The following is a 15,593-nucleotide window of genomic DNA, read 5'->3' on the forward strand; positions in this document are numbered from 1 at the left end:
TTTAGTTCCTGTATTAATTCGCAAGTTGATGTTTCTTTATCCTCTAATCCATAAATTATCATATTATTGTTCTTTTCCCCCCTTTTCAGAAAGTCAATTTCTTTTTCTAATTTTTCCACTTTAATTTTGAGCTCTTTGTTTTCTTCTTCTAAAGGAATTAATTTCTCTTCCATTATTTCTAAAGTACTTTTTGTGATTGATTCCTTTAGTTCAGCGATTTGGGTTTGCATCTCAGATTTCAGTTTGTCAAATAATATCTGAAATTGACCTTCCATTATAATTTTGTGAGATGATGTGCTTGCGTACGTTGGGAACGTAATAGAAGATAATTGGTAGTATTTGAACTGTTAACGTTTCGAAGCTGACAACACTGACAATATTATGCCAATGTGTCAAACGTGTTTTGTTCGTTGTCGTTGCTGTCAGTTGTATGTAAAAGTAGTGAAGTTGTCTTTTTGATACCACAACTATGAAGCAGTTCGATTAATTTGTTTCGCACTCGAATTACTTTTTTTTTTTTTTTTTTTTTCTTTTGCTCTTACTCTTCAAGTCTAGGAATGTATTATATAAGTAGTTTTTATAACTTTTTCTGTTTTCAAATTGAAATAAGAATTTTTAAAAATTTTTGCCGAGATTTGAACTAGGGTCACGATGATTAGTATGACTATGAAATCCAGTGATATTACCGCTACGCCAGCTCTTCGTGTAAGAGAAGTGATGAAATTTATGATCTTAATACGTAATACTGTGTATATTGTTCGCTGACGCAACACTTTTTCTATGCACACCCTCAATTTTTTTTATATTATGTCTGTTGTTTATGATTGTATACTAAGGTATTGTGATCACATTAAAACAGTTTATAGTTCTTTATTGTGCACTTTTTAGATAGTTCAGTGTTTTTTGGTGGCAATATTTCACTGTTTACGTGTTTATTTTAGTGATTTTAAACACTACTAGTCAATGATTGTTTGTGTTTTACACTCGTAGTTAATGTCGACCAAAACACGACAATGTTCACGATTTCCTGGATTATTTAGCTTTGCAAACGTTTTCACTCGTGAGTTGCACAATATTTTACGTTTTTAATGCACTGACCACTGGTATTATTCGTTCTTTAAATTAATAATTTACTTTTTGCACGGAGCCGTTGCTTCACTATTCGGAGCAGCGCATAGATTGGTTACGTCCCTGCAAAATCACTGCAAAAAGTGATCCGAATAATAGGCTACAAAACAGAGCGCATGCACAATTTTGTCTTTAATTCCATTATTTATTTATGTTTATAAAGTTTTTACACTTCCTGAACACACAACTCGACATTGTAGACGATATTTAGGTATTATTTAAATAACGTTCGATCACTTTTTGTAGTGATTTTGTAGGTACGTAATGTCATGTCTCTAGTATAAAATGTCTTTGACTGTCCCACGGTAATGGAAGGTTATACCATCCACGTGTTATTTTGTTAATTTAAATTCAAATTTAAAGTAGCCTAGTAAGTACCTAGGATTAGTTTAGAAGCACTTTTGAAACAAGACTTTGGATTCGACCAATAGGGATGATGACAGTTTTTAAAATTGTATATATAAATTAGGAGTATGCTAATAGTAAAGCAATTTTGTAAAAGTAACAAGGTATCTGTGATCATTACTTTCGGAGCTACAGGGATTTAAAGGGTCAGATTTGCGGCGCTGCCACGGATCCCTGAAAAACGCCCCATACAAAATGGTACGCACTTATGACGTCGTAGGCAATTAATGATCGTTAGATTTGTATGGGCGTCTAAACAAAATTACTAATATTTTTGTTATTTCTGCGTTTATGTTTATAGATCAAATATTAAAAAATGTCACATTTAATGTAAGGCAGCTAAAACTGTATGAATTTTCATCTAATTACGATAAAAAAGTTTTCATACTAGAAAGAAACTCGAACTTTTTCTGGATAATGTGATAAGTAGCTTTGGACAAACAAAAAAAACATGGGTTAAGTTGGAATAGAGCAGAATTTGAAGTCCAAAAACTTAATTTTTTAAGAGTTGCTAACAAGAGTATCTTTGTAAAAAAACAGAGTCACATATCATGTGTCGTTTATGAAAATTAAGGACACTAACTCAAGACTAATCGATTAACGTAAAAATCAACAAAATTGGCCTACGTACGTCTCTAGAGCAGCACAAAAGACAAAGGACTGATAAACACAACCCTTTACGCTGTCGGGTAAAAATTATCAGCAAATAGATCCCTCAACCTACAATTTGTCTATTTACTCGACAAATCACGCGCACAATTTAAATGTTCCGATTAATCGGCGCGAGGTTGCCGCGCGAGTGGATCCACTCTCAACAATTTCATTCCATACATATTTCCAACACAAATATATGACGACATTTCAATTTCGACATTGACAATAATTTACGAGTAAATTTGATTCATAAGATTAGTAACTGTATCACATTGTATAGTAACCTGATGACGAGCCCCCCTACGAGCCAGCGATGACTTTGACTAAAGATTCGAAGGATTCAATAAATTTACAAATACTTGCATATATGTATACATAGTACACCCAAAACCCATTAAGTTAGTATGTATGAGAGAAGCTGTTGAAAAAAATCGGTTGTCTGTTAAGTCGGTTTACTGACGATAGTTGAACGTGACAACATCAAAAGAAAATACTGATGGAATGGTTGAATTTTTTTAAAGAAAATGTTCGTTTTTCTAAAATACTATATAATAAACTTCATAGACCAGAATATACTTTATTTCTTGTAGAAAAAGATGACAACCCTATAGCGAGGGAACGACGCATGACGTCATCTTTTTTCGAGTGTGCAGCCGGCTCCATCGAATTATAAGACGTTGTCACGTCAAAAAATCATATAGCAACATAAAAAAGCGGGCAAGCTAGCAAGAAACTAATGTGAACAGAACGCACTAGCGATGACTTGTGTCTTCTCTAGTACGTAGTAGTAACTCAATGATACGTCATCGAGTGACCATGGAGAATCGGTCAGTAAATAAAACGAATACCGTGCGGACGCGGACGGCGGACGTTGTTCGGTGCATGTGGACGCAAATATTCGAGCGTCCAGTAATAGCGCGTGAAACTGCGGTTTTACGCATCAATCGGCGCGTTTTATACTCTCTCGTATCGACGCATCGGTAGGCATAGCGATTAAATACATAAAGTTCATTTTTTATTTTGCTCGCCTTTTAGTGCAGTTAAATATGACGTCATCGGTAGTGTTATTAATGATCTTATTCGTATTAAGATAAAAATATAGACCTACTAGCGGACGCCCGCGACTTCGTCCGCGTGGAATTTAGTTTTTCACAAATCGCTCGGAAACCATGGATTTTTCCGGAATGTTAAGTAGTCTATGTGTTCATCCAGGCTATAATATATCTTAATACCAAATTTCAGCTAATTCGGTTCAGTAGTTGAGGCGTGAAAGAGTAACAAACATTCATATCATCAAAATCATCAGTTTTCGCAAATCTCGGGAAACCATGGATTTTTTCGGGATAAAAAGTAGCGTATGTGTTAATCCAGAGTAAAATCTATTTCCATTCCAAATTTCACCTTAATCGCTTCAGTAGTAGCGGTGTTATAGAGTAACAAACATCCAAACATCCAAACATACATACAAACTTTCGCGTTTATAATATTAGTAGGATAGGATAGCAGGATAACAACAGGCTTTAGTAAAAGACACTTCTATCAGAACGTCTAGAACTTCAATTCTATCCAAATACAATAATTATTATGTAAATACTGAAAAATTTCAGCCATTATTTGATGCTTTATAAATATAGCCAAGTAAGTTTCAAAACCACAAAACATTGATAAACAGCTAAAGCTACCTCGCGTGGTTACAACTCACAAATAAAATATCCAAAAACCATTCCCTTATTCCGTTTATTGAGCAGTCAAGCAGATCTGTCCGGGTCTAAACTGAACCCTTTCACGTAATGCGCGGTGACCGTTATGCAAATCAGCTCTAATTCCGTATTTGTGTTGATTAAAAATGCGAGGAGCGCGGCTGTTGAGCGACGGAATTACAAATTTCGAAAATCAGATGCAGATCCGGATTTCGGACTTATGGTATTTTATATTGTCATGTCGTTAGAGTTCCATCCATAAAATCTTTATAACAAAAAAATCTAACCGACTTCAAAATCACAAAACCAAACTAAAAAGCGAAAAATAACATCGTATGTGCTACTTTCTGATCACTTTGAAACCACCACAAATTGCCCGTACTGTGGCGCTTTCGTTTACTAACGAACAATTTCGTTATTCGTTATTTAAATATATAATAGTAGGTAAGCACAAAATTATACATGAGTGCGCTCAGTGGAGTAGCTAAAATTGGATCACTTTTTACAGTGTTTTTGTAGGCACGTAACATATTATCTATAGTATAAAGTATCGTTGTCAATCTGTCTGAAATTCCCAACCAACACCCCTTCTCAAATTATTAACCATATTAGCAATGCACGGACGCTATTTCTACTAATTTATTATGAGTATATACTCATAATAAATTAGTTACTCGTACTTTATAGGTATATATTATATTAATTAAGCAGTCCCATACATCAACAGCAACTAGTATGGAGATATCAACAGAAATCAGGCAAGGTATCCGAACCAATCATATATTAATTAATTCGCGAGCTCTGGGCGACATGGCAGGTAGACAGTTCGGTAATTTATCAGTCATTTGAACATGTTGACCGACCGACGTTTAGCCATAAATACCTTACTACTCGATGCGGTGAACTACGTAACCGTTTGATGGACAATGGACATTCTCTGTGTTTTTTTTACTGTCAAATGAAGTGTTTATAGAGTCACAAACTTATCTGACCCGCTCGCCAAAACTGGAACTTACGTCGAAGCAGTCGCCATTAAACTAAAACATAGAGGAATTAGATATGGAGATGCATCGCACCCAAATTCTGCAACCTACTCTAAAACCAGAGTCACGCTGACCGGACGCTGACCGTCAGAGGACGTACAGACTACTTTAGTAGTTAAGTCGAGTACGAACAATTTTTAGATTTACCGCCCAAAAATCTTTCGTACTAAAGCTACAGCACGTAACGCGCCGACCACCGCACGCGCGTCTAGCTACGCGTTATTCTAAAAAGCTGCCTACGAGTTCATACATTTCGTCTGCCAGCGTCTTGCCAGCGTGACTCTAAAATCAGCCTAAAGGGGGGTTGAATTCAAACAACGAAAATATAACACCAATAAATGTATTCTATTACCTTCATGGTTTCCTTACACCACATTTAACTATAAATATGATTCTCAATACACACACGTGTAACACATTTTACACAGATAAACAAACACATCGGTTAGACTATCCACAGAATGCATACACAGAATATTCGATTAGGTACTTGAAGGTTCCGTCAGCAGAATCGATGTTTTTAGATATTGTTTTTATTACAAAGATAAAATTAAGGTAGAATTACAAATTTGCATTTACAAAAATTACGAAGATGAAATCAACCGAGTTCGTTTGAGTATCAAACGCCAAAAAAACTAAGTTAGTAGCCTAGTAAAAATCTATAGTTTAAGCTAATTTTCCCTACGTTTACATTGCAAGTTTATTAAGTAATCAAAATATACTCAGCGCAATCTTACCTCTTAATCTTCATTGAGCATTGATTAAATCTTAATTGAGCAGCTAAAACCTGCAGTTTTGGCTGCTCAATTAAATCGTCCGTGTCTGTTTTTTAACTGTACCTACAGTTTTTTTTCTAATAATTTTGATTGAAATTTCGATTAGATAATGAATGTCTGTAGCCCGCATTAGGTATTGTCAAATAAGTTGCAAGCGTGATATTTAGAACCCTTGAGTTTCACAAGCATTTATTTTAATTAAATTATCGCGTGTGAATACAAAACAACGATGTGAATATGGATACGAATTTATTTATCGTTTCTGTTTATTTTAAAAATGATCACCAATAAAATATATCAACGGAAGCAATCACGTTTTATAGGCTTAACCACAAAACGGGCGTGAAAAGTCGCTCGGGACTGCACTTTATGGTGTATCGTGAAATATCGCCTCGTGATTTGGTTTTTCTATTTTATTCGATGAACTAAAACTTAGTTACATTGGTGATAGGCAAAGCTGTCTGAAATAGAAGCGCGATTATCAAACAATATGGCAGTTTATTTAAACTTACTCCAAAGAGTAAAAAAATCTTTTGTAGGTTTGGGTGTACTCTTCTATAACGAGATCCCCAAGACTGTGATGGACCTGCCAATGCATAGCTTTAAGCAATGTGTTAAAAACATTTACTTAGTCGAGGTTACTACATTGATGAGTTCCTTAAAGATAAAAGCGCTTGGAGGCCATTGGATCTGCTTCCACCTAACAAACATGTCCTACGTAAATTGAATTAAAATTAGCATTAATTTAAACCAAACCAGGCATCGAATCTACATCCGCCCAGTTATGTAAGTGACAGTCTGATATGCAAATCACATAATTGTGGAAATAAAAAAAACTTGTGAGTGCTCCAATAGATCCGCGTAATTGGTAAAAATTTGAGTATAAAAAAATATTTCTTAAAAGGATCTAGGCTTTTAATTGGAATATATCTACTTATACGACAGCCCTTGTCATCCCTTAATCATTCCTTAATTATTTTTTGTCGTGTGATGTTTGGAATGTGTCATTAGTATGATATGATTACAAACATATAGACAGACAAATAATTAAAAATATATATATTTTTGACTTCAGTATCGATATTATATACCCCCTCCAACTAACGTTTTCAAAATGTTTTCAATGTACCGAATTTGACCTGTTCTTTAAGATAGATGGTATTTAATTCATTGTTCTGTTGGGTTAGATTTCAATTAGATACTAATTTTTACTCATTTCTAACTTGGAGAAAAGGTAAATCTCGTATACCGTATTATCTTACATACGTGTTTATCTATCTCTATTCATTAATTTGTTGCATATAACAAATTAATGAATAGAGATAGATAAATGAAAACAATCCATTTGTTGATAATCATATTGAAAACACATCAACCTAGTTCCCTCTAGGCGGAATTTAAACAATAGTATACAAAATCAATTTGGCGAACATATCACAACAATACCGGATACAGCAACTATGTATCATTCATCCGATGCATTCGGCTCGTACAATAGAAACAACGTTTTCCCGAAAAAAAATAATATTGAAGCATTTACAAAACAAGACGAAATCTGTGCGCAGCGCGCCGAACATAGCCGTTTATTGGATTTTAGCGGAAATTTCACCGGGACAGCGCAAAACGAACAGCACTGTTTGCGAATGACCTGCATATCGAGTTTTGATTATGATTTGTACCGGCCATAGCCGGCCAGAATGCCGGACAAGGCACAATTCGATAGTCGAAACATGGTCGTATCTCAACACTCCGGATAATACAGAAATATTTTGCGACCACCATTTCGATTTAAATTTTCGCGTTACCGATACAAATTACTTCTTTGAATTTTTCGTCGACATCCTAAACTATTCCTTGAACTCATAAATCTTCTCTGCTACAATGAGATTTGGTTTATTTCAAATACATTAACCCTTTGTAATATTTGCCTCAAGTGTGGCAGATATTTAAATAGGCCTGTAGTAGAATCTCTTTTAAGTTTTAAAATATTCATTAAAGAAGATAACCAAGTTACAAATAGTACAGATTTATATGTCTTAATGTCGTTTGTCCGGACGAAAGACTAAAGAGACTGTTGATGTTGCATCTGCGAGAGATCGCGTTGTAATAGAATTAAAATCCCCCGCGAAACTCGAGCTTGAATCTCGGAGCGCGCTCAGATCTCCTTGCTAATTGTTGGAAACGGGAAACGTAATAAAAGTGCTAGTCTTTGAACCAAAGAAGCTGCCCCGGGCGTCTCGGCGAAGCACATTTTAATAAATTAAAACTGCGCAAATTCATTCCATTTACTCTTTTCCCCTCTATTGGACGATCCTCGCTCGCCTTACATTGATTTTGAAACGGAGCGGTTATCAATCTGCTAATATATTTCTCCTTCACTTCAAATAAATAACTACTTACTCTTATATCAAAAATTACATTAACTTAATTTAAGATCGTACTGATTCCAAACTTACAAATCTACTATTTATTTACATTAGGTATATTATATTTCATTATTTATTTTATTGTAGGTACAAAAACCATACAAACGATCATAATAATTTATTATGAAACACATGTGAAACACTGCTAAAACTGACGTTATACAACGTCGGAGTATGCCTGGTTTCGAACCCATACGGGGCCCTTAGTCATGAGCTGGTTTTTGCAAAAAAACATTAATATAAATTTAATAGATGAATATGAATAATACTCACGTTCGTTTAAATTCTAAAATAAAACAGAACCATATTTTTCTGAGTATATAAAAAAAATCCATCTTCTATTTCCAGGTTCTGCTGATATGTCTGGAACTACTCGCTCGGCGAAGTGGTGCTTCAGCCCTCGCGAACTGCCCCGCCGGCTGCAACTGCAACGACGACACGCTCGTCGTGGTCTGCGAGGAGAGCCGCCTCGACGTCTTGCCCATCGCACTCAACCCCTCCATCCAACGCCTCATCATCAGAAACAACAAGATCAAAACTATCGACAGCTCCATGCAGTTCTACGCGGATCTCCAACACTTGGATCTGTCACAGAACGAGCTGGTCAGCATACCAACAAAAAGTTTTTCATATCAACGAAAACTTCAAGAACTGCACCTCAACCACAACAAGCTGTCGTCCGTGTCCAACACAACGTTTCAAGGGCTGAACTCATTGACCGTTCTCAATTTGAAACATAATTTCTTAGAAGAACTCACTAATGGAGTATTTTCCACTCTGCCAAGATTAGAAGAATTAAATTTAGGACAGAATAGAATCCAGAGAATAGAACCGAGAGCATTTGCCGGGCTGTCCGCTTTGAGGATTCTTTATTTAGACGACAATCAGCTCAGTTCAGTTCCAACGATATCCTTTAGTCTATTAGGTAGTCTAGCAGAATTGCACGTGGGTTTAAATGCATTTTCTTTGCTGCCAGACAATGCTTTTGCTGGTCTCAACAGGCTGGCGGTGCTAGATTTAAATGGAGCTGGACTCTCTAATATAAGTGATAATGCATTCAGCGGTCTCCCGGGATTAAGAAGCCTTAATTTCTGTGGAAACCGACTCGGCTTCGTTCCCACGCAGCAGTTATCTGGCTTGACTAGATTAGAGGAATTAAATATAGGTCAGAATGATTTCACTGCTTTGGAGAGTAATTCTTTCAAAGGATTGAAAAATCTTAAATTTATTGATATTTCGGGTGCAGCCCAATTAGAAACAATCGAAAAGGGCGCTTTCGAAGATAATATAAATCTGGAGACTGTTGTTTTGACAAACAACAAAAAATTATCTGTCATTGAAGACTGTTCCCTGTTAGGCTTACCGAAATTGCGACACGTTACGTTGAGAGACAATGCCATCGTAACATTAAGCGAATCAGTTTTCATAGGTAAAGAATTGAAGAAACTTGACTTGTCCGACAACCCTATCTTCTGTGACTGCCAGATCCTGTGGCTTCAACAGCTCCTCAGCGACAAGAGGAATTTCACCCAAATCCAATGCGCCAGTCCCGAACATTTAAAGGATAAAAATTTAAAAATGTTGAGTGCGGACGACTTGGGCTGCGTTTTGCACGATACGAGACAGCAGACTATAATTTGCATCGTAGTGGTAGCCTGCGTGGCTACGATAGCGACCTTAGTGTTAATACTGTACAGATACCGCAAGAGCATGCAGGAGAAGCTGAAGGATTATAAGTGGAACAAGGGGCGCAAGAACCTGGAGTACCACAAACCGATATCGACGGAGGAAGACTGCATAGTGCGGGGCATCCACCCGTCGCAGTACCCGCTGCCGCCGCCGCACGCGCCCGGCCTGCGGCCCATCCCGGTGACGGAACTGTAGCTAGAGCTTTACGCCTCCCCGAGCGTGTTCTTCATGTCAGGCGGCCAGGGCTCCGCGCGCCGGCCGCCGCGCTCGGGGGGCGGCGGCACCATGCCCGCCAACGGCTTCACGTACATCGGCGGCGAGCGCCACCACCCTCCGCACCAGCCCCTCACCCTCAACAACGGCGCGCCCGCGCACCACCTCAACAACGGCTCGCTGCGCTCCCTGCCCGACAAGAAGAACAACCGCAACGGCGTCGTGTGCCACCCGGAGAACTTCCAGCGGAACCTCGACACGCGCTACTCGCGGAAGCAGGAGAACGACTACATGCGCAACTCGGAGACGGTGATAGGCTTCCCGCGCGACCGCGAGCGCGAGCGGGAGCGGGAGCGGGAGCGGGAGCTGCCCGACTACAGCGAGCCCGAGTACTCCATCATCCCGGAGGGCGGCTACGGCGACTTCCCGCGCTCGTGCAGCCACGCCAACACGTTCAACTGTTGAGTGCGAGCCGAATGAACTCTTTCAAACGTTTGTGATCTTGTAATTCTAGCAATAAATCTTCATTCCATTATTTTTCCTACGGACGGACTTCGCGATGGACGTAGTGCTATAGAACATTAGTGATTGGGTCCGGTGTACGTTCGACCAGTGAGGATTATCCTATATCGTATTCGGTTTAAGAGAGTACCTTATTTGTACATTATAATATTAAGTAGTTATGGATCTATTTTTCAAATGAGATGATGGGAGTGAGTGTGTGAAAGTGTGACTTTCATATTATATTATGTAAGGTTGACTCGTATCATCGTACTGCTGTATAATAAATAATATACTTCTCATCAAGAAAATCGAAACAGTCCACAAGTACTGTTCACGCTAACTGTTTCGAGTTTTTTGTTGAGAAGTATACAAATCCATCATATTCCCAGTGATTATAGACATGGAACTAAACATCGATAAAACACAGAACACAAAAAAAAAACAAAAAAATTAAACTAACACTTTTAAGAAAAGTTAGTGAGTCCATGGTTCTAAGATACGTAACGTATACAAGTTTTAAAGCTATCTCAAAATTAAGAGTTAAAGTGTACTAGCTGACAGCTACCAAACAAACATCTTAAATATTAACAACGAAAAGAGCAAATTAGTTAAAATATTATGATGATGCGAAACGGCCGCAAATCGTACAATGTACAGGCTAGTCGAGTTAAGTTTTAACGTGGGCGGCTGAGATGATCACTACCGATATGATTCCACACCCAGTTTCTGAAAAGCTGTTGTCTTCTAAATTCACTAACTAAAAGGGCAAACTCACGTTCATATTATAATAAAAGTAACCATTTCCGCAAACACAAATGTTAGCCGTTCTTATTAATTTTTTTTATTTTAAAATTTGTGTTTACTTCCCATTCAGTGGTGTGGCGTGCCTTAGAGGGGCCCTGTATCAAAATTACTTGGGGACCCAAATAGCGTAAAGATTTCTTACAAAAGAAACAAAAATGCTCGCTTAAAATTTATATGACAGTAACTAAAACAACTATGTAGAATGTTTCCAACTTTTGGGCTCACGCTTAATTCGGGAAGCAAACGAACGAACTCTTCAGCTTTATAATATTAGTATAGATTAACTGTGTAGGTACATTTATAATATTATTGTGTCTACTGTCTAATTGTTATTTAATCTTTATTCAAATAGGTACGGTTGATCAGTCTTTCAGAAACTGGGAGTTCATCATACACAAGTTGTGATTTGAGATTTCTTCTACCGCTTTGGTGGAATTTGTATTTGATTTTGTACAAAAACCATTCCATAAGTCTTTTAATGTCTTTATTTATAGATGACTAAATTAAGTGTGCATTAAATAAGACACCAATATAAGATGAAATATTAGTGATTAACGAATGTAAATATATTTATAATATTATATTGAGATATTTATAAAATTTAATACGATCTTGCTCTTCTAAAATTATCATCAAATTATTTCTTAAATAAGAAGATCCTATTACCTATTGTTTACTTTGTTTGAGTAAACCTGATTCTCTACAATTAAAAACCATTTTATAAGTGAAAATGCCTTATTTTTATAACGTGATTTTCAGTTATTCTGTCATCGAGCACTATTAAAATTTGCCGGAAATTTTCAGTAACTGGCAACTATTTGCAATTGTAGCTATGGATGGTGACGTCAAATTTAATTTACTTAAATATATCGATGCTATAGGTATTCTTAGTTAGAATCCAATATTGTAGAGAATCCTTAGCATAAGACTTTCACGTTTGGAAACGAAGAGTATTTTCGAATTTCGAAACACTTTAACGTCACAGTAAAATGAGTCATATTGGCTTTGTTTTTAAGCTTTAAGTCGACTACAACCTCTGTAGACTAGCTCACGCAAGACAGAGGTATGATAATAGGGGCAGGAGAGCGGAGGGTTGTAGGTGCATTTTTATAACACGCTTAAATTAGCTTCACTTGTAAATAACTATGTATGTAAAAAAATCTTGGAATCTTAATTGGACCCACTTCCCGGTCTTCAATTAGGATGAAATTTTGCACACCCTGAGTTCTGATGAGAATAAATGTCTAGCTAAGAAACGTCATTACAAATCCAATATTGCAGCCTCCCCAAGATGGCGGACCGGCAGTTTGAAATCTACCCCCATGATATGGGGGTAGATTTCAAATGAAAGGGTTTGCTGACAGGTATACGAAAAAAAATCACGTGACTTAAATCCAATATGGCGGACGTCCAAGATGGCGGACAGGCTATTTGAAATGCACCCCCATGACATGGGTATCAAATGAAAGGGTATCTTTGTAATTTTTAGTGCGTGCTAAAAGCGTGTTTTTTAGTTATTTACAATACTGAACGCGCGATATTAATAATAAGAAGTATGAGGCAGTCCGGTCTGTTCATCATTCAAATATTGAAGAGCGCCCGCCCGCACCTCTCTCAATCCCCTCTGTCGTCATAGCCGGCTACGTACTACGCCGACGAAGACTGAGTTTTCGGTTTTCCTTTAAAGATAATCCAAAAAATCTATACTTAGTGACACAGATAAAACGACTTTGATACTACAACATAAGGTCTATTTTACTTTAACCCCGCAGTTTAGATTTCTAACGTGAAAATCTCATGCTAAGACTCCAAGGGTGCTGCTATTATCCTACTCATAGTAGAAGATTCGAATTAGAATCGACCTTCACCCATCTGTTTATTGGATGAAAAGTACAGTATGTTAAAATATGGGTATTGCCAGTAGGTTGCCTAGAAACTCCAGGCCAAACCATTATTAACTACTTATTATTATTTATGATAGCCATGCTAGGAGGTTTGCAAAATTTATGCTATTTATATTAAAACATTTTTCATAATTTTTCACCTATTTCATCAAAAAATTCTTAAACAGATTGTTAAAGGTTTTGTCTAATTCATATATTCTACTATCATGGGAATTCATTTGTCACTAAATATTGTTACATATTTAACATTGTGTACACTAAATTCTGTAAATTGTGTAGGTATGAAGCACCATTTTCCAATATTACGTCACTTGATCACCTTGTATTATTTTGTATAGTTATCTAAATTATTTGAAACTGTCATCTCGATACATATAAACACTGTGTTTGTAGGTATGATGTCTTTGAAAAAATATGTCCGACTGAAATGCCATCTTGCGATAACTTTAGACAATACACATGCATGTGTGAATGTTTTTTTTTTCTTAAAGGCAAAGGTATTACATCTTAAAATAATTTAAGTATACTCCGCGCCAAACTTCTAGTCCATTCTAAAGTTGCAACACACTGAACTGCAATGGTGTAGTAGCCCCGTTGGAACTAGAAATTTGGCTTTTTTTATAAATAGGTAGATTTACCTACTTACTATACTTTATTATGAAAGGTCTCATTTTCGAAATCTGTTTGTGTTTTTTTTTTTATTTGAATATTAAGAGCAATACGCATAGGGTGTACGTACCTATTCTGTTAAACCTCTGTGTGAGCCCAGATTCTGTGTACTCTCGCCTACTAGCAAATGTTGCCATTAATTTAAAAAAACATATTCTAAATCATTTTTGCCAAAAGTTTTAAAATTTCAAAACTTGTATACCTACATTATTTATATGTAGGTATTTACCTACTTAATTAAATACAATTATTAGTAAGATATACGGACTTTAATTAATTCATTATTTGATAACCAAATACAAAATTTAATATAAAATTATAAATATCTCGTCCTATTTCGAAGATTAGTTGATGTGCTTTACTAAGAAAAAAATATCTTGCTATTGTCCATGAAAAACCATGGATTTCTTATCTGGTGGTGCAAAATTGTATTTACCTACTACAGAGTTCTGATTATTGTGTTTACATTTTTTGATGTAACGGACACCTTCAATAATTACTGTTAAAGTGTTTAACTTACGGCTCAAATTCAAATTGTTATTTATGTGCCTCAACATGGATTTAAATTTACAATTTTAAACAGAATCTGGGCTTCGTTCTCTGTTACTATATGACTGGGTATTTATTTTTATGATATTCATATAGAATATTAATTAATTATATTACGCAATTTTTAAGGCGTGAAGTTACACAAAAGTAATAAAAAATATCCTACAATGAATGTCATTTACAATAAAAACTCTGTTCTGTTGTTAATAATAATCGTTAGGTACTAGTTAACAAGTTATTAAAACTAACTTTTTTAAACTACCTAAGTACTTACCGCATTATTTTTTGACGATTTCTAAAAAAATGTTTTGTCGATCTAAACCTTTTATCAACTACAATCTGTTTAAATATCGTTGCTGTGAATGAAATGGCAGAAACTGGCTTTTTTTTAAACTTTTTAATGGCATGTAAATATTATTCAATATATTTATATTACTCAAAATTACGCCACAAATTTTCCGTGTTATTTAATGTTCCGATATATTTAATACTGGTAACACCAACTAGATTTTTAAATATGGAAAGTGTCTTCTTTTGTTTTGTTGTACCTACTTGTACCCCCATATCATTTTGTTATTCCTTTGTAAATACATTTTTGGGGAAATTAAAAGACTAAAAGCAAATTATTGGCATGTGTTAGTGCCTAGTAAATGCCTAAAAAGTATACAAAAAATAAAAAATACATATGAGAAATTGTGATTAGGATACTCACGACATTGTAATAGATCATCAGTCATTTCTGTACTTTATTGTAGTTATTACCTACATACAAACTCGATAAATATAAACATACCTCGATATATTGAATTTTATTTTACTATACCCTGATCACTTTTATTAGATTCTATTAAGCCCGTATTGGAGCAGCATGGTGGGTCTAAACTCCATATCCCCTCTATATGGAGGAAAATCTGGCCCGGTAGTAAAATAGGCTGGTAATGATGATATTTTACTAAATCAAAATAGACCAACATTACAGTAGGTTTAGTATGCGCCAAATTTAGAGTCCACTATGAAATTGCACCACACCGAACTGTGCAGATTTACCGTTTTTGTAATCATATTTTCTTACTTTACGCGTGTATTGTCTAAAGCGGACTCGAAGTTAGGCGCATACTCTACTGTTTCA

General features: G+C 36.0%; 1 protein-coding gene across 5 annotated transcripts in view; it reads left to right on the forward strand.

Annotated features, from left to right (window-relative positions):
- LOC112051885 (leucine-rich repeat-containing G-protein coupled receptor 5) overlaps window positions 1-15,264 on the forward strand; it is a 406,796-nt gene extending 391,532 nt beyond the window's left edge. For 4 of the 5 annotated variants that reach the window (XM_052891092.1, XM_052891090.1, XM_052891091.1 and 1 more), the window contains one exon: window positions 8,481-10,153. In XM_052891092.1, the coding sequence (XP_052747052.1) occupies window positions 8,481-10,016 (1,536 nt within the window). In that variant the 3' untranslated portion in view covers window positions 10,017-10,153. Of the gene's footprint in view, window positions 1-8,480 lie in introns of all 5 variants that reach the window. The other variant, XM_052891094.1, reaches the window with a different exon arrangement.
- Window positions 15,265-15,593: the final 329 nt, after the last annotated feature.

This window comes from Bicyclus anynana, chromosome 3, assembly GCF_947172395.1.
Source record: "Bicyclus anynana chromosome 3, ilBicAnyn1.1, whole genome shotgun sequence".
Classification (NCBI taxonomy): domain Eukaryota; kingdom Metazoa; phylum Arthropoda; class Insecta; order Lepidoptera; family Nymphalidae; genus Bicyclus; species Bicyclus anynana.